The sequence below is a fragment of the Rhinolophus hipposideros genome (genome assembly GCF_964194185.1).
Source record: "Rhinolophus hipposideros genome assembly, chromosome: 4".
Lineage (NCBI taxonomy): Eukaryota > Metazoa > Chordata > Mammalia > Chiroptera > Rhinolophidae > Rhinolophus > Rhinolophus hipposideros.
This window is the reverse complement of record NC_138050.1, coordinates 62876629-62900791: the sequence shown is the minus strand read 5'-3', so window position 1 is coordinate 62900791 and position 24163 is coordinate 62876629. Positions and strand designations below refer to the sequence as shown.

The 24163-nt window shown below is 40.6% G+C and overlaps 1 protein-coding gene across 47 annotated transcripts in view; it reads right to left on the bottom strand.

The window, feature by feature from the left end:
- DOCK9 (dedicator of cytokinesis 9) overlaps positions 1–24163 on the bottom strand; it is a 260331-nt gene that overhangs the window by 61376 nt on the left and 174792 nt on the right. For 25 of the 47 annotated variants that reach the window (XM_081046527.1, XM_081046531.1, XM_081046533.1 and 22 more), the window contains exons 16-30: positions 22355–22434; positions 22086–22273; positions 21887–21952; positions 20570–20662; positions 18991–19114; positions 18516–18637; positions 17330–17416; positions 16851–16940; positions 16033–16148; positions 15697–15766; positions 14660–14785; positions 14024–14095; positions 2611–2757; positions 2317–2400; positions 1607–1718 (exon numbers count right to left, since the gene is read on the bottom strand). In XM_081046527.1, coding sequence (XP_080902653.1) covers positions 1607–1718; positions 2317–2400; positions 2611–2757; positions 14024–14095; positions 14660–14785; positions 15697–15766; positions 16033–16148; positions 16851–16940; positions 17330–17416; positions 18516–18637; positions 18991–19114; positions 20570–20662; positions 21887–21952; positions 22086–22273; positions 22355–22434 — 1577 coding nt within the window. Of the gene's footprint in view, positions 1–1227; positions 1270–1606; positions 1719–2316; positions 2401–2610; positions 2758–14023; positions 14096–14659; positions 14786–15696; positions 15767–16032; positions 16149–16850; positions 16941–17329; positions 17417–18515; positions 18638–18990; positions 19115–20569; positions 20663–21886; positions 21953–22085; positions 22274–22354; positions 22435–24163 lie in introns of all 47 variants that reach the window. The other 22 variants (XM_081046542.1, XM_081046528.1, XM_081046520.1 and 19 more) reach the window with 1 other exon arrangement.

Sequence of the window (24163 nt, the reverse complement as noted above, 5' to 3'; positions counted from 1 at the left end):
TCATCCTTGTGTGGACGAAAAAGGGGTTCTACAGAAAGTAACCTCTCAGGGTTATCTGGTCATTAATTCCTCACTGGGCAGGTTATGGTGGGTAGTCATGCCCCAAGCACATAACTTTTTTAGTAAAAGGTCTATCTTTGCCTTAAGTAATAAGCCCTGCCCATTGTTCCTGTGCATCTGGGATAACACCTTTGACATAACCACCCTCAAGAAAGCATATAAACTTGTGAACAATCCTGCAATCCACTCCCTGCCTTGTTTTCTCCCACCTTCATATAATCTTCCTCAGTTTCCTTAATTCAAATTGCATAAAGGAAGCTGCAAACTGCTATTCTAAGAAGCATTTGAGATCTTGCTTCCCGGCAACTGTCATGAGTTTGGCTCAAATAAAATCTTATACAAATTCTTCACAGGTTTGGACGTTTTTACGTGAACACTTGTCCACAACTGTATCTGGGGCTAGACACAGTTGGTGAGTAAATATTTGCTGAATGCATGAATGCCACCTCCGGGGCCACAATCCCCCTTCTCATTCCTTAAAAGTCAGTCTGAGTCTGGTGGGGGGAGATATTTATGTCTCTGAATGAATGTCCTTGTACATTTCTCTCTGAATTTCTGAGTCAGTTGATTTAGGTGTTATTAATAGCTTGGGGGAATCCTTCTACCTTCTCTCTCCTTTAGCATAAATAATCCTGATCACACACAAGGAACTATATTTACAGTAAATATCACTTGACAAACCTAAAATACTAATTCGATTCATTCGATTCATTCAATGAAGATAAAGAAAGCTCTATGAGCTTAACTCTCTTCAGACATAAAGAGGATACAGGACAGTTAAGAAAGACTCAACATGCAAACATAAAAAGCAGTGAAAAGCCATGTTGCTTGTGATTTAGGTTACGGCCACCACTATCGACAAGGACTATGAAAATGGTGGAATAATACATTTTTGGAGTGAAGCAGGGCTTTTTTGTGTGTTTTACTTCTTAAAGAAACATCCTAGAGGACCCAGGAGCAAAAAGTGAGATGCCTCCCTGTATGTCATAGCAATGTCTTAGCTACAGTGAGAACACATTTGCTGGTTTGTCATGAATTTAAACACTGATCCAAGTGTATGGGAAATGCCCGAGTGAAAAGCATATGAGAACATTTCAGCCATCCTTGCATTCTTTTTCTTTTAAAGGAGGCAAGTGCAAGAAAGCAAGCATCACACCCCACACCTACCTACAGGAGTTTCATTTGACTCCACAGTTGGTGAAAGAAAAGCTAATTCATGAGAAAAAAAGGAAAAGTGAAACAAATAAAAATAAACTACAGTAAGTAAAATGGATTTCTACTGTTGAAGCAAAGGAATTTTTCAATGAAAAAGAGTCACACTAACATGATCTGTTGTCTGGTAAGTTTGCTGAAAAGTAAGTTCCCGTAGAACATTTTATCAGTATCTTTTAACATGGAAATTTAACAAGAAAAAAAAAATTAATCCGGCAATGAAAAAAATAAAAAATCCTAATGACAGGTTGGCACCAATTCCCTTATTTTATTTAAAACAAGTGGCTTTCTTAGTGAAAAGACTAAGTTAATATGTGCAAAAAGGTAAGATTACCTTGGTATCTTTGAATCCTGCCTTTTCCAAATGGCATCGGTAAATTCAAAGGAATATAATGTTCATGATTGCACACCACACGGAGAAATTCAAACTTGTATTCAAAGAGGGTCTGCAGGAAAAAATGTTTAGTCCTAAGTTAAATACCTTGCTAGACACTTTACACTGCATCCTCAAAGCCCTGCATGAAATAATACACCCAGTCTTCAGCTTCTTGACCTTCTTGGAATGGCACGCTCTACACTCTTTTAGAATGGCTGCAGGGAGCTGTTTGAAAATTTCATTGAGGGCATTTATTATTTATGCTCCTCCTACTTCAATAAAGGATTTCAGGCAGCTTATAATTATAGACACAGACTGAATACAATAAAAAAATGAGTAAGAGAAAGGCTACTGGGTTACTTCTATTACCTTGCTGAATAAACTATGATTCCCAATACATGTACTGTTAGTTTTGCACTTGAGAAGTCCTTTCAGGTGTTTATGAGTCAATTGAAAAATCAATAGATATGTTTATAGCACATTTGGAATTAGTGCCCCTAATATCTCACGCATTAATATTGTAAGTAAGTACTAGTTAGTATCTTCAGGAAAGGGGAGTGAATAGTGCTTCTGGGGCTGAAAGAAAACTCTGGTGTGAACCCAGAAAAACAGGCAGGTTCCTGGAAGCGAATCAGCGAGACAAGAGCAGTGTGTAACACACACCCTACCTTTGGATCTCCAGGAGCAAAGCAGCTGATGTAGTTGTTGATCTGCTTAAAGACGAAGCCTCTGTCCATGAAGGTGAAACATCTCTGTGGATGAAACAACCCACAAAGGTAAGTATTTAGGCCCCAGCATTTCGGAAAGTTGGGTTCTCATCAGTCTCCACTTAATGTTTATCCTTTAGCATACAATCATGCCACTGACATCGAGCAACTAATCACTTACTACTAAATACTAATCACTCAGCTAGAAAGAACACCTTAGTCCCTTAGCCCACCCTCTCGCCTGGAGGCCCTCACCTTGATGAAGACAGCAAGGCTATGATTTGCATTCTTAGATGCCTCTGGGTTATCTCGAAACTTCTGAGTTATGTGTGGCATCAGCATATTCACAACTGTTTCCACTGCATGATGATATGATGCAGGAAATCTCTGGTTTCGCAATAACTGAAAAGAATTTAGAGCAGACATTCATTACTTTTTAAGTTGCAACACTTTTGGGGGGGGGGAATCTTATATCTGAGTCCATTTAAGAAACGCAGCATTCTAATCTTATTTTTCTGAAGTTAGATACAATGAATTATTCTTTCTTCTCTCAAAGTACTGCCCAAGTATTCTAATACTTCAAGTAAGTGCTATGGATTAGACCCGAGATCTCAAACTTCAGCGTGATAAAGATCACCTTGGAGAGGTTTATAAAAATCACGGAGAGGCTGATAAAGAGCTGCATTTTTACTGAGTACTTTTGTTCATTCTAATACGTGTGCCTCTCAGAGATTTCTTTAGAAACCACTGCCTTAGGTTTAAGCTTCAAGCATTCAAACTGAAAATATAGATTGATGATTGTATGTTACCAGCTGCTTAGAAGCAGTCCTCCTCAAATTAACTTTACATACCGTGTTTCCCAAAAATAAGACTGGGTCTTATACCGTATTTCCCCAAAAATAAGACCACGTCTTATATTAATTTTTGCTCCAAATGATGCATTGGGCTGTATTTTCAGGGGATGTATTATTTATTCATGTACAACAATCTACATTTATTCAAATACATGTCATCTTCCTCTGGAACATCTCCATAATGTACTAAATGCGTCCGTCTGTCTGGCTGACGATCTTAACTGGAGCTTACTTTCGGGGTACGTTTTATTTTCAAGGAAACACGGTAGTAATTTTTCCCCATCAGGAATGCTTACCTGAGAAATCACTCCCAGTCTACTTAACAACTGGCTACCATTTACTGTTTATCTTCTACACATCAGGAACTGCACTAGATATTTCCATGTACTTTTTAATTAAATTATTATAACATACCTTGCAAGTTTAACCCTCATTTTACAGAGGGTTAGAAAGGTTAGGTAAATGTGTCCTCAGTCATACAACTACCAACTAACAAAGATTCAAATCCAGATCTAGCATGAGTCCAAGGCCTGTGCTCTTTCTGCTCTGTGCAGCCATACCATCCCCTCCCTGCTCACAATAAACGGAACCATTTACCGAGGGCCTGAAATGTGGAGGGGACTGAATGAAATGCTCCATGTATTTATCCATTTGTGCATGTGATTCTAACAGCCACAACAGAGAGGTATTTTCATTTCCATTTTACAGATAAGGAAACTGAAGCTTAGATTCAGTGATGAGTACTAACTGACCTTTAGTATCCCTCCTTTCCTTCTCCATTTTAGTAGAGGAATCCCTGGGTTTTACATGGGCACACAGCTGTCCAGCTAGAGACCACATTTCTCAGCCTAACTTGTGGCTAGAAAAGGACCATGGGACTGAGTTCTAGCCAATGGGCTATAAGAGGAAGTGATATGTGCCTCTTTCAGCCATGCCCATGAAAGGAGCTGCTCACCTTCTCAGTTCTCTTCTTTACCATTGCCTGGAATGTGTGGTGGGGGTGAGCCAGTTTCTCAACCATGTGGGTGAGGGTGACACCTGGGCTGGATAACTGGGTATTTGAAGGAGCTTGAGTCCCTGAACGACCTTGGGGGACCAAGCTGCCTATTGGCTCCTAATTTTCCAAAAGAGAGATGAGCCTTCTATCTTATTTAAGCCACTATTATTTTGGCCTGTTTTGGAGTCGCCAAACCAATATACCAATATGAAACAAATAGTATTTTGTAAAACTAGAACTGGAACCTAGGTATTTCTGACATGAAAGCATGCATTATTTTATGCATTGAACATCAGAACCTATTATAAAACTTTGAAATACTAGCTTTATAATAATCTCAATTCTCGGGGCAGCCAATTAGCTCAGTTGGTTAGAGATCAGTGCTCTTAACAACAAGGTTGCCGGTTCGATCCCCACATGGGCCACTGTGAGCTGCGCCCTCCACAACTAGATTGAAACAACTACTTGACTTGGAGCTGATGGGTCCTGGAAAAACACATTACTATAAACAAAAAGGTTTAAAAAATAAATAAACAATCTCAATTCTCAAACCAACAACAAGAAAGTCTTGTAAGCTTATATAAACTCAAGAATTGAGTGAAGTAAGGATCAGTGAGAATCTGAAGTTTACCTACTTTCAAAAGCAGAACAGCAGAAATTATAAAAGGACTTTGTTCCATCTGTGCGGAACAAAGCTCTATATCCTGAGCTGTTGGCCTCAATAGGTGATCAGCTCCCAAAGCCTCAGGTAAGGCCAGTTCTAACACCAGGCATGACTGCTGGCTACTCAAGATGGCCACTCCCAAACAACAGGTCTCCCAGAATGTGGCTGAGTCAACAGCTAGGAACACCTTGAAAAGTGGATAGGGAACTCTATAATAGATGGAAGGGGTGGGTGCCACATAACTCTATCAGTCAACACTATCATCACCAAAAGTGTGACAATCAGGAGGCATCACGTGCTTCCTGATATGATGCAGTGGTGCCAGCTGTGAAGTACCCTTGACAAAAAGCAAATTAAACCCGAATGGAGTTGCGCCTCTAGATATCAGTCCAAGTTTACAGGAAAGATAGGGGACAGAGAACGATGTCAAGTAACACACAGAGTTACAATCAGCCAAATCTAGAAGGTGAGAAATTCTTCAGGACAAATGGCTCATTTTCTTCAACAAGTACATTGCATTACAAAACAAATAAATGGAGAGGGAACAGTGGGAGAATCCAGTCACTTCAGGGACACATCGACCAAATGCCATGTGTGGACTATGTTTAGATCTTAATTCAGACAAACCAACAGTAAAATGGCACTTTTGAGACACTTGGGGGAAAACTAAATACAGATTGAATGTTAGATAAGAAAGAAATACTGCTAAATTTTGCGTGCAATAACAGTATAGCGCTTACATCTTTTTAAAAGGCTTTATCTGCTAGAGATAACACACTAAGGTTTTTACAGATATTTAGAAGTTATAAAATATTTAGAAATTGCTTTTAAGACAAGCTAGGGGGAAAAAGTGTGAGGCTGGATAAAGAATAGTAGGATGCTGATAACTGCTGACGCTGGGTGATAGCAACATGAGATTCACTAAACTATTCTTTCCTTTTATATTTATTTTAAAATGTCTGTAACAAAAAGATTTTATTATAAAGAAAGAAGATGTGGTGCCAAATGGTGGATAATTAACATACCAACCAACCAACACGCTGTTCAGTGATTAGGAGGTGACACCTCAGTGCCTTTGAAGACTGAAATGAAGCTCTCCCTGTGGCCCAGTGGCCCAGCCACCACCATCTGCTCCTCCGACCAAGGCTGCCGGTGCAGGGTCTGTTGCCCCGCACCTGTCCACACCCCCCCCCAGCCTCCTCCGGCCGACCTGCTGTGTCCCCTGCGCTCCACTTCTGTGCCATCCTGCTGGCTGCTCAGCTCCTGTCACCCGACCCCTCAACTGACTGGGATGTCCCTGACACAGCCTTACTGTGAGGGATCCTGTGAACCCCACTGCTACCAGCCCCATCTTCGCAGACACCAGGAATGGGGTACACCACATCTTACATAGCATGTTGTCTGGGATCTGACAAATGCTGCTTCCCAAATCACTGCTTAATGTACAAAAACTTCACAATAGTCTTCCAATGGTTGATAGTTTGTTCCTTACTGTGTTCTACTCTCTTGTGAGGTTTGGAGACCTCTCTTCTATGGGCTATTTTACTGCTCAGTGACATATGATAAATAAGACCAACAGCTAATAAACTTCATGTTTTTTTGGCTTAGCAAACAACAACAAAAGTCATGTGGTAGATAAGAAGTCTGCCAATGACATTTTCCAGCAGTCTGACATTATTCCCTTATTATTACATTACTTTTTCTATTTTCTTTCTCCTATATCCTCATTATTTTCATTGTTTCTCTAACCTCTCCATGTTTATTTCTCTGTCTACCCTGCTGGTGCCATGAAAATGGTGACTCAGCTCTCCAACTGCAGGGAGTATAACTGACCCACCCACAGCCCAGCTGCTGTGCTCTGAAATCTGCTGCTGCATTTGCACCATGACCACCCCTTGCATGGGCTGCTCGTGGCCCATGGCTGAGGGTGGCAGCAATACCAAGGAAGGCTTATTCCTGGAGGTCATGGGCTTCCTCTGATAGTCAATAATGGATCAACTATTTTCTCATCGAACTGCACTGCAGTCGAAGATGTTTCCTTCCTTCCTTCTTTCTTTCACCTTGGATCAGACCTACACTACCATCTGATGGCTCTCCCACTCTCCCCCGGGCTCCTTTCCCCTTTTTTTCCTCATAGTCATTGCCCCTAATAAATCTCTTCCATGGATAATCCCATCAGGTGACTCAGACTAAAACAATGCTTTTCCCAGAGAAAAGCTTAAGTTTATGATTTCAGCAGACTGGTACTCACAAATCTATTCTCTAGCTGTATCTGTTCTCTTTATCGCCCAAGCCTGAATCTCCACCCGCCAAATGGAAATTTGTTTGGCTGTGCCACTGCCCCTTGTGGCAACAACTGCTGGTTGCTCCCCAATATCTGTTCTCTCTTCTCTCTCACAGTAATAGAACCTCAACCTTTTAACTGGGTGCACACTCAGAATAAAGACTACATTTATCAGAATCCCTTGTAGGTAAGTGACTATCTAGCCAGCATATGATTAAGTCTAGCCAATGGGGTAGCAATAGGTCATATCCTTACGGGGAAATGATATGTTTTCTCCTTCCTGCTGGTTCCACATGGATGTGGTGGTGAACCCAGTTAGATCAGGAGGACTTGCAGCATTCTAGGTAGACAAAGCAGTGAGATGGAAAGAGTCTGGGCCCCCAATCAACTTTGTGGAACAGAACCCCCATACTAGCTTGGACTGTCATGTGAGCAACGAGAAACTTTTCATGGGATGTAAAGCATAGGGAATAAAGTCGATGGTATAATAACTATGTACGATGTCAGATGGGTAGTAGACTTGGTGGGGTTATCACTTTGTGAGGGGTGTAAATGTCCAATCTGTATTTTGTTTTGTACACCTGAAACTAATTTAAAAAATTAATAAAATGGAAAATAAATAAAAATAAACTTTTGTTTCTTGTTTAAGTCACTGTTATTTTAGATCTCTGTCACAGCAGCTGACCCTACAGCCCTAAAGCTTAAGATAACCCAAGTATAACTCATCACCTCCTGTCTTCCCTGGTAAACCATGTCTTGATGATCTTTCTCAAAAACTCCACACTTTTATGCTTTCAAACTTAATGTCTAGGTGGCCTTCCCCCCCACCATACCCCACTCAAATCTGACTTTACTGTGTTTTATTTTGTTTAATTCAGGTTTATTGAGGATTAATTTACACACATTAAAAGTCACCCTTTTAAGGTATGCAGTTTGGTAAGTCTTGACAAGTGAATACAGTTGTGTAACCACCAGCACATAGATTTCTGTCCCCATAAAAGTACCCTCGTGTCCCTTTGAAACCCTTCCCCTACCCCCAGCCCATGGAAACAATTGATGTTTTCTGCCCCTGTAGTTTTTCTTTTCCTAGAATGTGATAAAATGGACACATACAGTATGTACTTTGTATGATTACAGTGACTTCCTTTATTGAACACAATGCTTTTGAAATTCATCCCTGTTGTTGTAAAAATCAGTACTTTGTTCCTTTTTGTTACTAGGTAGTATTCCATTGTGTGGCGTTACCACAATTTGTTTACCCGTTCACCAGTTAATAGACTTTTGGTTGTTTTTGCTATTACGAATAAAGCTGTTATGAACATTTGCATAGGTGTCTGCGTGAATACATTTTCACTTTGGTAGATACTTAGAAGTAGACTTGCTGGGTCAAATTATTAGTTCTGTCTCAAATTCTCTTATTCATTCCCAGTGCTCTCCATCCTCATCCCCAATTTCACCTCACTTCCCCCAATGCTATATCTTCATCAGCATCACCGTAAAATGTCCTTTCATATTACTGCAATTAGAGAGCTAAAAAAAAAAGTCATATGAAAAAATGACAGGTGTATTACTCTGTTCCACAGGCTAGTTAAACTCCAGAGGGAAGCATAAAAGTTTCCAAGTCACTCAGCTCACAGTTACACGCTCTTTTGCCTCGTCTTTCCTGCTAAGGAACCTACCCCACCTCTCTGTGGTCTCTACCAAGCACTGGCTGCTTGGCCTCGAAGCTCCCCATAATCTCACCATTGTTTCTGAGTTGATCTTGTTTTTCTCTCTTCCCCTCTCCTCTAAGTCTGAGCTCTGTCACCGAGCAAGCCACAGAGGCTTTATCCGGACATGAGCTCTTTCTGTGCCTGACATTCATGCTCTTCACCCTTAATGTGGCATCCTTCCAGGCCCTTGTAAAGTTCCATCTCTATTTCCACATTAATCTCCTATCATTTTGGAGCACACACATACTCCTTCCTGCACTTTTCTCCAACTGTTCTAAGACAAATGTCGTCTTTCTCCAAGGACTATGTCAGTTTCAAGGTTGAGGGTACACTCTCTACGTGTATTTTTCCTCAGTGCTCTGCACATAACAAACAACAGTTCAAAGCATTTATCCATGGATAGCAGTATGGATATGAGCATTCTGTCATCCCCTATGTACAGGGTTTACAGATATGGTGTAGGGGAAGTCCAAACAGTCCAGGTAGAACATGAACCATACCATTCTTCTTCCACTTTTCAAATGAAAGCTCTTTCTTTGCTCAATTAAGCCAGAAAATGGTGGAAGGTTCAACAAGTAAGACTTTAGGGTATATATTCATCCTATCCTATGATAGGTTTTGCAGCTTCCTTGAAGTATACCTGTGGAATGCCAGTAATTTGCTTGATTCGGTGTGGGAGGAAAGGAAATTCAAAATGAGTCTGCTGAAATTATAGCTGCTAAATATAAATGACAGGAAAGAAACACCTAAAATATGTTGCCCATGGAGGCAGAACGGGGGTGGGGGTTGTGAACTCCTTAGCAGGTATCAATGAGGTCTACTCAAAAACCACTTATTTTAAATTCCAAGCACATGTCACTTAGAAAACACTCAAGGTTAGCAAATAAATTGCTCATTTTGGATGCTAGTTCAGAGAAAGGCTCTGATCTACAGCCTTCCTCAGCAAATGTAACAAAACGTAGTTTGATTGGCTGGGGACAGGAAGGTGGACATGTGGCCACCACCATCTTCAGAAACAGTGTAGCATGAGAAGCAAGCAGAAGAGTGTGCCAATCTATCCCTCTACATAAACATGCACTAGATGGAATGACCCCATAACACCAGGAGTGTACACCAAAGGCCTCAGCTCATCATCCACTGTAACCCCACACACTGATCATTGCAGGTGTCTTTGGGAGGGGGCAACACCAAAAGCATTATCTGGCTCTTACATGAATTTGTGGCCTAGATACCCTTAAAAGACTGATGTGTGCCGTGTTGGCACTTTAAGACTCACCAATGAGGAAAAAAATCAGGTCAGGATTATAAACAAACGAATTATATTTATAATCTTCAGTCAAAAATTATCAAAACTCTGAGGGCATTTGATCATGGTTTTGGAAATCACCAATGGTATACGAATGGTGAGAGCGCAAACTTATTCCCTAAATTCAGAACACTGGGATCAAAAACTAGGACAGGGGCCGGCCCGGTGGCTCAGGCGGTTAGAGCTCCATGCTCCTAACTCCGAAGGCTGCCGGTTCGATTCCCACATGGGCCAGTGGGCTCTCAACCACAAGGATGCCGGTTCAACTCCTCTAGTCCCACAAGGGATGGTGGGCAGCGCCCCCTGCAACTAAGATTGAACACGGCACCTTGAGCTGAGCTGCCTCCCGTATGGCTCAGTTGGTTGGAAAGTGTCCTCTCAACCACAAGGTTGCCAGCTCGACTCCCACAAGGGATGGTGGGCTGCGCCCCCTGCAACTAGCAACGGGAACTGGACTTGGAGCTGAGCTGCACCCTCCACAACTAAGACTGAAAGAACAACTTGAAGCTGAACGGCACCCTCCACAACTAAGATTGAAAGGACAACAATTTGACTTGGAAAAAAGTCCTGGAAGTACACACTGTTCCCCAATAAAGTCCTGTTCCCCTTCCCCCAAACAAATCTTTAAAAAAAAAACCCAAAAAACTAGGACATACACTTCTTTTTTCCTTTCTTTTTTTTTTTTTTGTTTTTTGAATGAGTTTATTTGAGTTAAACTGATGACATATGCTAAAGAGCAAGATGTCAAATGTTCCTAGGACATACAATTCTTAAGGTGTAAATATAAGACAAACATAAAAATAACCAATTCAAACATATAAAACTCATTACTTCTAAGATATGAGGCAAACTGAATGAAGGCTTCAAAAAATGTGAGAAGTTCCTAGATCAATAACGTGATTTAGGGAAAGAGTGGCATGGAGTCCAGGGAGACATCGAAGCAGAAGGCAGAGGGGAGAGTTGAAAATGTTCAGCTCTCCAAAGTGGTTAAGTGCTTGTTTTGAATCTCTTTTTATAGTAAATTATGTTATGGTTAAGCTTCCTCCTTTTGGATCCCAGTGTTTCTTTTTAAACTGGATAACAATTTTAAAATAAACTACTTCTAAAAACTCTCTGAATGTTGTTTTAGGACCAAAATACAATTAACTTATGGAAAAGGTTGTACATGGTAGCATTTGAGTGGTTCCAAAGAGTTACAAAAACAATTTCCAAGAGGCATTGGAGAATTAGGTTGTAAGGCTAGAAATGGCAAAACATCTGGGAGAGGCTGATTCTAACTATAGCACGAGTTCCTGGCTCTGCTCAGTTGTGTGACCTTGGGCAAGTCACTACATGGGTCAATACTTCCATCTCAACCTCTGTGAAATAAGGGAGGAGCTGGATCAGAAGGTAGCTTCTAGGTCCCTATCATTCATAACGCTCTGTGGTTTAATTTGGCATCTTCAGAAAAGAACACATGAAATTAAGTTCCTTTATTAATCTTCTATCACAGTTCTTGGAAAGATGTCATTGATACCTGATTTTAAATATACTTCTTGCAATAGTTTCAGAAGTTCATTACCTCCCTGACCATCACTCCCATGATCCAATTGTACAATTTCTCACCTAAATTCTGTGAGGGCACAAACCATGCTCCATTTAACTTTGTAACCTTGGAGCCTGCATATAATAAGGGCTCAAGGAATACTTTCTGAACAAATCAGTTTTATTTTTAAGTATAAGTAAGTCATCAATGTCTCTGAAGTGATTGCATTTATTTAGAGCCAAAAATAATGAAAAATGCAGTAGGGCCTTGTTTTGGACTAAACTGTGTCCCTTCAAAGTTCTTACGTTAACGTCTTAACCCTCAGTACCTCAGAATATGACTGTATTTGGAGACAGGGTTTTTACAGAGGTAATTTAAAGACCCTATTAATTTTTAAGTCAAAAATTAATTTTAAGTTAAATTTAATCTAAATTAAGTTAAAACAAGGTCATTAAAGCGGGCCTTAATCCAACAGGGCTAGTATCCTTATGAGAAAAGAGGACATTAGACACAGACATGCAGAGAAGGAAGACAGTAAAAGACACAGGGAGAAGATGGCCATTTACAGGCCAAGGAGGGAGGCCGCAGAAGAACCAACCTTACAGACACCTTGATTTTGAACTCCCACCCTCCAGAATTGTGAGGAAATAAATCTGTATTGTTTAAGCCATGCAGGCTGTGGTAGTTGTTATAGCAGCCTTCGAAAACTAATACAGGCCTAAAAAGCCTATCCTTCATATGACAACAATTTTAACAAAAACATATATCTGTATGACCGATGCATGTGCTCAGGTGCACATGTGTGTGTATGAACATACACTTACTGTGTTTCCCTGAAAATAAGACCTAGCCGGACCATTAGCTCTAATGCGTCTTTTGGAGCAAAAATTAATATAAGACCCGCTGTTATGTTATGTTATGTTATGTTATGTTATGTTATGTTATGTTATGTTATGTTATGTTATAGTATAGTATAGTATACCGGTCTTATAGAAAAATAAGACCGGGTCATATTAATTTTTGCTGCAAAAGATGCATTAGAGCTGATGGTCTGGCTTGGTCTTATTTTCAGGGAAATACAGTAGCTGCACACTGCCAAGTAGACAATCTGCTAGATTTTTTCCTTGGCAGGCTGTTGTGGCATGATTTAGATGGTGTGTTACTCTGTGGAAGGCAGGGCCCACCTCCACCTGGTACCTCCCTGTGCACTAAAATTGGACTTACAAGAAAAAATAAAATAAAAAGGAAACCACCGAGTCAGACACCAGCACCTGCTCTGCTAGAGGAAAGTACGGCTTTCAGGTCTGAAGCTCCAACCTTCCGCCTGACGAAATCCAGCAGCCTTTCCCAAGGCTTCTCCATGGGGCCTAGATCCAGACCCTCCTATCCTTGGACTCCTCCCTCCGTCCCTCCTTCATTGAGAGAGACACTGCCAGGCGCCACAATGGCTGCTCCTTGCACACATGCCTCCAGCTCTCACCCAGACTCCTCGAGCCGCACTTCTGTACAGCTACAATGCAGCGAGAATGCATAGTCATAATGGCAATACGAACTTTATTTTTTAAACTCCAAAACTGCATGTTTCAGTAGGAACTCTGCAACATGGCCACCTGTATTTACTGCCTTGGAATTTTATGAAAATTTATCTACACTGAGCCTCCGACAGCCAGCGGCAAGTAGTCACAGCTTGACAGGTATCAGTCCAGAGATGAGCATGGGGACAGCAGGGAGAGCCAGAGAGTCACAGGGCACACACACCCCGCCACCTTGGAGAGGAGGGCTGGGGGGAGACTGAGTTATCTTACAGTCCATTCATTGGGCACAGAGGATGTGAAGCAGCATCACACACTTTTTCCCAAGTCCCCGAGAAATGTCTATGATGCTCAAGACGCTTAAGAAATACCAGGTAATTACATCTGACATGACTGCTTAAACTACTACTCCTATTTCAACAGAACGTGAAAATTTCTAAGCTGGTCAAAGGAAAGGATATATTTTTATTTGGATTTAATATCACAGATGTTGAGGGGTATGGGCTTTGGAGACAGACTGGTCTCAAAACCTGGCTCTCTCCATTCGCTAGCAGCATGGCCTTGGGCAAGGAACTCAAGCACCCTGGCCATAGTTTCTCCATCTATAAAATGAAGGGTAAGACTAATACTTCCCCCATAGGGCTCTTATAAAGCTAAAATGCTTTATTACCGGAAAGCACTTAAAGCAGTACTGTAACACCCACAGAAAATGTTAATACATGCTAGCTACAAACATAATGAAAGATACTTTTCCCTAGGAATCACCACACAAGCCCTGATATGAAGTGACATACCTTAACTTTGGAGTTCTCTATCAGATGCTGAGCCATGGATTTTATCAAAACATCGAAGAAAAACCATGAATACTGAAAGAAAGAAAACAAAAAGAACCCCAGTAAGAAAAACAACCCACTAGAAGGTGAGATGTTTACTCTCTTAGGCTGGCAATGTTACCGACATAAAACAAGTGTGACCCAAAAACATGGCTGAACTTCTTGGCAAATGATCAGACCAGAGGTGCGTGGCAGATGTTCTCCTGCTTCACATGCCCACTGGGAAACTGGGTGCCTACACTCAGCATGGCACAATGCAGCGAGAGGCACTGCCAGACCAGACACGCGGTCTTTCTCTTGGTTGAGTCTCGTCTGTAGACGCTTGCCTGTACAACCTCTAACACACGGTCCTCCAATGATTTGAATACAATGACTTATTACTCCTTAGGAGCCCATGAAACCCTGAGTAGAGTAATACTTTGCAGCTTTGATAGGAGTGCAAGTAGCAAAGTTGGTACTGAAGAACTAACTGTTACCCTTTAGGAGCTGGTGATTATCTCAAAAAGCACACAAGAAGGGGTGAACTGATCAAGCTGAGGAACTGGAGTTTTCTTTAGTTAATTTTAATACCGCAGTCACACTGGCCCCCTGACATACCTTAAGTAGTTTGTTGCTGGTGAGGAAATCGGCGGAAGGCTTGAGAATGGTGGTCATGGATTTGGTCAGTTCTTCATGCACTGTCTTATATTCGGAAGCAATATACGGCTCAGCCTTATAAGCATACTTTGAAGAAAAGGGAAAGATACTTTAACGTACTGGTTCTCCAAGATGAGATGAAAGCTGGAGAGACTCCAAAGGATGGAGATCAGGGACCGAGGCACAATTGTATGGGTGGGAGAGGAAGGTGTGGAAATGGAAGGTGAGAAGGGTGGTTGTCATGTGAGAGAAAGAGGGAGCCCAGGATGTCTTCAGGGGACCCATAAAAATACGTGCGTCCCCTGACTCAGGTCAGTGACCTCCAGCCCATAGCTCCACCTCCGAAGGACTTCCCAAAATGTGTTACACGATGCTGTGTAACTGATACCCTGAACAATCCGAACTTTACTTTTTAAACTAACACCTAACTATAATTCACAGAGGTGTTGAAGAATAAACAGAATGTGTGTAACTTTTTAGAACAGAAACAGATACTATGTTTACTGAACACTGTATATCAATGAAGACCTTGTTGATATTTATCCCAACGACATCCCTTGCTATCCCACAGAGTCATCCACCTGGATAGGGGCCAGAGTTAACCTTCCTATCTTGGGAGGAGCAGTTTTCCTGGAAATTTTAGATGGGAAAAGAAAAATAAAGACAAGAAGCTATACCACAGGCCTAGCTAAGAGTGACTTAAAATTCTTCTTTAATGTGACCCACATCCTTTGGGTCACATTATCTGTAAAACCCATTAAAAGAAGAAATGTAGTTGACAAAATAAAATTGAGTACATAAAGGAATGGCGGCCCCTCTTTGGACTTGTTCAGGTATAAGCACTGGCTATATGGTACAGAAGAGAAAGCAGAGGTGTTCAGTTTCATCTCAAGACACATCCCCAAGGAAGTAGATTTTTATTTTTTTTAAAATAGGTTCTTAGAAGGAAAATTGGAGAGCCACAGATTTAAATGATTGGGGCAGTTTATTTTACATACCTTAACATATGACCTCAAGTGGCTCTCCAATCCTTCCTCATGGCACTGGGCAACCACATGAATAATGACCCTATACACCACAGGAATGAATAAAGCAATGAATAGTAATGTGAGAATGGACACACTGTATTATTATCACAGTAGTAGTAGAACAATGAGGATGCTATTGGCACCACAGGAAACAAGGAATTAGATGGGGCCCCCACATATGGGATCAGAAGAAATCGCTTACATATCATGTTTAACACATACTAGCGTCCCAGATAGGTACAACTGTGCTCCAGATGTGGACAGACTGGACGGGAAGGAGAGCATCCACCTTCCCACCTCCCTTACCGTGTCACATTGACAGCGACTTCCTCATGCGTTGCTCTGGGGAGGACGCGGAACAGCTGGTTGAGGATGGTGGGCAAGAACGCGATCATCACGTGGCCTTCCATTGCGTGCAGACTCTGCAAACGGCCGGGGGGGGGGGCAGAGTCCGAGTCAGCCTTTGCAAAGTAAACCCACCCCACACAATGTCTGCTCAGTTTCAAATAAGGATGGAAGAAGTCCATCTAAAACAGGTGGGAGGCAGCGGCAGGCAGGATAAGGAACACAGATGTCCGCATCCTCATTCCCAGCACCTGTGAACAGGTTGCACAGCAGCGGAACTAAGGCTGCTGACCAGCTGGCCTTTACATAGCGGGGCTCTCCCGGATTTATCCAGGTGGGCCTGATGTAATCACAAGGGTCCTCAAAAGTAGAAGAGGGAGGCAAAAGAGGAGGGTTGGGAAGACAGGCCTAAGGAAGAATGATCAGAGAAGCATCTCTGTTGGCTTCGAGATGGAGAAAGTGGCCGTGAGCCAAAGAATGAGGGAGCCTTTAGAAGCTGTAAAGGACTTGGAGTGGTTTCCTATGTGGGGAACAATGTGTTTGAGGTCTGGCCTGAGGATAGTTGATGTGGGACTAGGATGAAGGTAGGAGGAGCATGAAAAAGGGAGTCCCCTTCTTGCCAATGTCTAAAACCATATAGAAGCTCCTGATGTGGCAGAATCTAGCTAAGAGCACCCTGATAATGCATCCAAGGAGTAAGAACAACCCTCACCACCAAACAGAAAAACCAACCAACTCTAAGCTCATTTAAAAGGGGTTATAAGAAAGCCACCCAATACCTTAAGGTATTTTACAAGTTCATTCCCTAAGGCTTGGGCTCCAGATTCGGTTTTCTGACAGTACTGGAAAAAATTATGTAAATGCTGATCCTGGGGGAAGAAAAGTAGAAAACGAAAACTTATTAGCATATCTGCTGTAGAAATAGGAGTATTCACTTCTTGCAGCATGCATGTTTTATTTAGACCATGAAACTGAGCATATAAAAATGTGAAGATCAAAGAGATAAAAATAAAAATAAATTGAAAAGATTTCAAAGCTCCTCCAACAAAAGAAGAAAATTGTTGGGAAATGTTATTTGTACTATTCATTTATTTCAGTACATACAAGCACCTCATATGTACTTCCTATCTTCAAAAGAGGACCTACAGAGTAAAAATATATCTATATAACATATCAATTAGGATTTTGTTTTGCCAAAAAATTCACATCAATTCATTCATAGAGCAAACACTGCTAATTTTAATGGAATAGCACGTACCTGAGTATACACCGTGGAAACCAGATGAGTTGAAACTTTCAGCAGTGGCTTGCTTCCATCTACCCATTTAATTTCTGGACCACAATGCTGAAAAATATGGAGGGAAAAAATATCCCAACAGATGAGTGATCTGGGCTTCAAACACCATCCTGAATGAGGGTGCTGATGAGGTCTCGAAGGTGTCACCAGCTTTAGTGACTTGAGAGTCATGCCTGGCTCACAGCAGGACAGCAACCAACAGCAACTTCTCTCCACTTTCTTCCCCTGTGTAAAATGACCTGACTAGATGTTCTAAGCTATCTTTTCTGTTTAGTTGCAGCTGTAAAGATTACTGTCTATTTAAGAGGGAAAGAATCCTATTTCATAAATGACTTCACAAACTTGAGTTCAGAATCCTGAAAGTGACAGCAGAAGGTGGCAGATAAGTCAGGTAGGACGGTGAGTACTCCTGGCACAGGCAATGGGTCAATCATCTATGTGTGCTTAATTTCACTTCCGAAATCTCCATTGTTCTCATGTTTGGACTAGGAATTATAACTGAATGTTATATTGGAATATAACATTCCCTTATTTTGGAATATTTTAACTACTGGTCCCTAACATGGCCCCAAATTTGGCACTATTTAACTGCAAAGAAACATTAAAAGCCATTCAAAATGAAACAGATCTTGTTTGAGTATGTCATAAAACTGAAGCCTGTAAAATCTAAGATGGCTAAAAAGAAGGCAAAACCAACAAACCAGTTGGAGAAATCTGAGACAATACAGGCTTTAATGAATCAGAAAGGTATCAGAATGGGCTACTATGTGGTGAGAGATTTGCTTACCAGACTTACATTAAGTTGGAAGACAATTCTTAATCATTTGCATGACCCTAAGTACACATCTTTATTTGAGGACAGTTTGCCGAGATTTTCAATCTCATTCAGCATCTCCAAGTCTCCATTTCCCTGCGGAGGCACTATTACTTCTGGGCTTATACTTTAAAATGCCCAAACTGTAAATCTAGATTGTGACACTATTAATAGCACTACCGTCCAATTGCCCAAGTTTACTTGAAAATGAATAACTAAAACTAAAATGTTGGGAATGGCAAAGACCCTGCATGCTTTTCTTGTGTTATTGTTTAGGTTGATCTCTAATGTTTTCTGAAGAAGTTGGGATAAGCCAATCTTAAAATCTCATACCCTGCCCATCCCAAGCTCCTGGTAGCCAAGGTAGCCAGATGGGAGATTAGCTGAAACAGGAATGTGCTGTTCATTAATCACCACCCTTCCATCTTTCAGGAGAGGAAGCCAGGAATATCCAACTGTTGAAACAAAGAACAAAAAAATTCACTGTACATCAATGATAACTTATGAAAGAAAGCCAATGTTACTAACTTGCCTGATTCTTAAAAACTGTCAATATCAATAGAGCTAAGAAATCGAAAAGGCCATGAATATAATATGTGCAGAACACTGCCTATAATGTGCATGGAGAGCTTTGGGATTAGAATTCTAAAATTATCTTTCATAAAAATGTACATAAATAAGCCAGGCATACTACCTTCACAAACTTCATCTAAAAACTCCTTCACAAAAGGATGCAAATTATCAAAATAAAATTTAGGAACCTAATGTGCAAGTTACAAATAATCAAAGGAATGATAACATTTCAAACCTTGTGTTTCAACAATATCTTTCTTCTTTGTGCTTCCTTTACTTGAATTATCACAGCTGACATGGAAGAATGTGAACAACAAGTGGTGCTTTTCATGTAGCTGGGTGGGCAATTCTATTTTAATCTGCAAGGAAGACAAAATAATAATCTTTCTAATATTCCAAAACAACAAAATCTCTTGGTGAAAGCAGCCACACATATCACCCAATGCATAAACGTGCATTTGATCTCCAAACTGAGAGTAACATTTGCAGTCAAAGAAACCTCAGACGGTACATTGTGCTAAGGAAGAAATGGATCCTTAATACACTGCTAGGCTGTTATGGTCTGAATGTTGTCCCCTCCCCACCGCCCCAATTCACATGCTGAAATTGTAACCCGAAAAGCTGGTGATACCGTGTCTCCCCCAAAATAAGACCTAGCCGGACAATCAGGTCTAATGCATCTTTTGGAGCAAAAATTAATATAAGGCCCGGTCTTATTTGCCTATAATATAATATTTGACCAGGTCTTATGTAACATAAGACTGGGTATCATATCATATCATATATCATATCATATCATATCATATCATATCATATCATATCATATCATATCATATCATATCATATCATATCATATCATTTCATACCATAACATAAATACCGGGTCTTATATTAATGTTTGCTCCAAAAGATGCAATAGAGCTGATGGTCCTGGGGACCATTTTTGGGAAACACGATAGTATTAGTAGGTGGGAGGTGATTAGGTCAGGAGGGTGGAGCCCTCATGAATGGGATGACTGCTCTTATAAAAGAGGCCCCAGAGAGCTCCCTAGCCCTTTCCACCAGGTGAGGATACCACTGAGAATCTGCGACCTAAGAAGAGGGCCGTCCCCTGACCATGCAACCACCCCGATCCCAGACTTCCAGCCTCCAGAACTGGGAGTCATAAATATCTGCTGTGTGTAAGCCACCCAGTCTGTGCTATTTTGTTATAGCAGCCTGAACAGATTAGGACATTCACTGACAAAAAATAGGAGAGCTGATATTTCAACTCTAGAAGGAATTGGAAAACACATCAGAGAAACCACTCCACTAATTTAACACAGTCACGGCATGATGAAACACAGGGTAGAATATTTGAAAGCAGATTCATACAGTAGCTTTAATGAACTACATTATAATTTTATATAAGGAAACCCAATAAGAAACAAAGATTCTCAAGTCCAATAAACATAACTCTACTTAAGTATGAATTTGAAAAGAATATGTCAGAATATTAATCGTGGTAGTGACAGAGAGGGGATTTTGTCGTGTTTCCTGCATTATCTGCATTTTCCAAGCTTTTATTTTTGACAATAAGTATTACTGTCAAAAATACTTTTGAAATTACTTTCTACTTTATAAACTTTATAAAAGTACTATGTACTTTTATAATTAGAAAAAAATTAGGTAAAATAAATACTTTAACATTTAGTTCCATCAACACAATTTCAGTATAGTATGCAGCATTTTTTGAATTTTGCTTTACTAAGCAAAGAACATGGAGTTTTCCTTAAAACTGGTCACATTGGGCTTTCCCTTGGAAACCTGCTCACCTCATCATAAAATTCTGGGTTTTGGTGATGGTGTAAAACTGCAGCAAAGGCGCTTCTTGTGAACACTGGCCCACCAGGTCTGCCGTAAATGCACTAAAATAAGAGTTAGCAAAGGGAAACACCAGCAATCAATAAATAGAGTAAGAAATTAAACTCAGATGTGCTGCAACCAACACTCCTATAGCGTAAACTTAACCATCTCTGCTGGATTTCTTCCACCTACGAGACTCCAGGCCCACAAGTCCCCTTATTCCTGGCCCAACCCCCCCTCCAGCTCACCTCCTAGCCCTCCCCACATCCCCTCCCCCCTCCACATGGTAGCTTTGGACAGCACCTTGCTCACTGCTCCCTTTCACACCTCCATGCCTCTGCTCACGCCATCCCCCGGTCCCAACCATCTCCCTTTCTATGTGCACCAAGCAAAATTTCATGCATCCTTCATGAAATGACTAACCCCTTCCTCTGTGTCCCTTCAGGATTTTTCTATACTAAGTATTCAGTGTGTGTCCAAAAAACCATTTCAGCACCTTCTGTGTGCCAGGAGGTATTTTGTCATGATTGTCTTTCCCACTAAATTGTGAATTTCTCGAGGGCCAAAACTGTATTATATTCTTCTTTACATCTTTGTCTCCTTCCCTCCCTGAAAAGCCATTTTCACATAGTTACAGTAAAGAATTTGGGATCTGGAGCCAGACTGCCTGGGTTTGAACACTGGTTCCACTAATGTATGACCCTCAGCAGTTTATTTAAATTTTGTGCATTAGTCTCCTCACCTGAAGAAATGCAGATAATAATAGTACCTGACTCCAAAGACTTTTATGGGAATTAAAGGAGGTTAATAACAATACGGCTCTCAGAGGAGAACCTGGAATACAATAAACACTCAATACACAGCACCAGTAGTCTACTACTACTACTACTACTACTACTACTACTACTACTACTACCACCATACTACAATAAACATTTAATAAATGTCAAACTTATTATTATTTCTAGCATCAAGATTACTAATATAATCTTTAGCACCCACACACTGCCTGGCTCACAGTAGGTGCACAATATGTTCACTGAATTGAACTTGCATGAGAAAACTTCATCCATCAGGAGTAAAACAAGACAGAAATAGTCCATTAGAAGCAAGAACTCAATTATTCAATATTCCCCACGGTTCAACATATGTGGTTATAGATTGTGATGGCATAATCTGTTTGTGTTTGTGTCAACTAAAATGTTCTAAATTCCTTTAGTTGTGCAATATCACGCAACTACACTTCTAAAATAGGAAAACGCAAACATCTATGAAAAAAAACCAACCTTCAAAGGCTGGGAGTCTTCCTCATCTGAATCTTTGAATTCAATGCAAACCGCAATATTTCTGGCCTGCAGCAGTATTTAGAGAAAAAAGGGAAAGAAAACAAAAAGCCAAGATGTGAAAACATTTATAAAAGAACATGAGAAGCCAAAACCTAAGAGAGTTTGACATCAGAAATGAAACTTCCATCTTTACACTCACCTTGGCAAACGTCTTTTGACTGTCGTATTTCAAGTACTTAGGATAAACATAAAGGTGGTTGTTGTAGATGGTGTAAGGCTGAGTGTGTTTCGGTATGCAGGGTACAAATTCTTCTACTTCAAATGTGACTGGGGTTTTAGCACAGGTTTCAAATTGCTTCATGGGAATGTACGATGAATTGACATAATCTGAAAAATTTAAAACAAACAAATTGAAGACCAAAACCAAACAAAATTTTGTTTGTTTATTATATAGAACTTCCAACTTACTAGGGAAGTCTGAGGAAACATTATCAATTGTAATGTCTAGATTGCCCAGAATCACTGGGAGTTTAGCCATCTTCTCAGGTCTACAAACAAGAAAAGAAAACAAAAATCAACATTTATAAGTAAGGCTGGCTCTAAAACCTTAATTCTAGAGTCATACTTCTCAGAGAACTATAATGCAAGGCACAAAAGTAATTTTAAACTTTTAGTAGCCACATGTAAAAAAGTAGAAAGAAATAGGTAAAATTAGTGTTAAGAATATATTTATTTAATCCAATATATCCAAAACATTCTTATTTTGCTATGTAATCAGTATAAAAAGTTCCTCCTAATTATTCAAAACCAGATGTGTATTTTACACTCACAGCTCATTTTAGTTTGGACTTGCTAGATTTCAAGTGCTAAATAGCCACATGTGGCTAGTAGTTACCACGCTGGGCAGCATAAGACTAGATAAGAACAGCAGTAAAATGTTAAAGTTGTCCTGAACCATTTCATCCCCCCCATACGTTCTTGGCTCATTTAGCATCATGAAAACTCCTAACTAGAAGTCATCTTAGTCTCCAGTATCTAGCGGAACACTGACTTCAAAGTAGGTACTCAATGAAATGTTTGATGTTTGTATTTGCCCGACTCAATCCAATATAGGAATCTCCTCTGTGATATTCCTGAGATGCTCTGTTACTGCTTCAACCCTTTCCAGTGACCAGGAAACTTCCAACATAGCTGTTTCGACCCCCAGATTGCTCTGCCTTATAGCAGGGTAAAATTTGCCTCTCTGACACTTCCACTCATCAAAGGGCCTAGTTATGTTTCTCTATGTAACACCTTTCAACCATCTATAAACAGCTACTACACCTTTCTGAAATCCTTCATTCTCAGCCCTTTTGCACCTTCCTCCAATCCCATTTCTCTCCTAGAAGAATGTCCCATTTACATCATGGCATCCAGAATGGCACAGATGAGCCTCAGTATGGTCTGACCAGGTGGGGGTAGGACAGCTGTCTGGTTTTGAATAACACACCTTCTACCGATTCAGCCAAAATGCTATTACATTTAGATAGCAACACCTAAGGACGTACATGAAATTTACAATCACCTAAAATCCCTACATCTTCTTCCACATGCTTTATCTCATGCCACATCTCTTCATCCTGTATTTTTATACAATTATGCTTTTGAAACTCAGAACGAGATTTAATTTTTGCCTTGATGAAATTTCATCCTTTTATATTTGAGCTACTTCTAGTTGATCAAAACTCTCCTAAATCCAGCTTATTACATCAAATGTATTAAGATGTTCCTAAGAGCTTTATGTTGAGAAGACATTTCATCACCACGTTATGTTCTCTTACAATCATTGATGAGCCTATTGCACAGAATGTTGCCATGAACAGGTTCCTTCTCAAACCTCCAATGCCCATCGCTGAGCTGATACTAGCCCATTCATCACTCTTCCTGGCATCTGGTTACTCGAGCAGTTGAACAACTATCCCCTCAAGTGTGCTCCACTCACTCGTTTACAGGACACCTTGGCATATGCACTTGTCAAAGTCTTCGTGTTTCTCTGTTATACCAGCTTGGCAACCCCATTAAAGACAGAAGCAGGAATGTGGTTAGGAGGACTTGTTTAACATGACATGACTTATTCCTAGGAAAACAGAACGCTGACTCATGGTTCTTCATAGACCACCTGTGTAATAATGTCTTTTACACACTGCCAAGAAACATCAAAGCTCAGCGGCCAACGGATTCAGCATTTGGTTTTGTTCCCATTTTTGAAAAGTTCCTAACTTCTGTTTTTAAGATTCC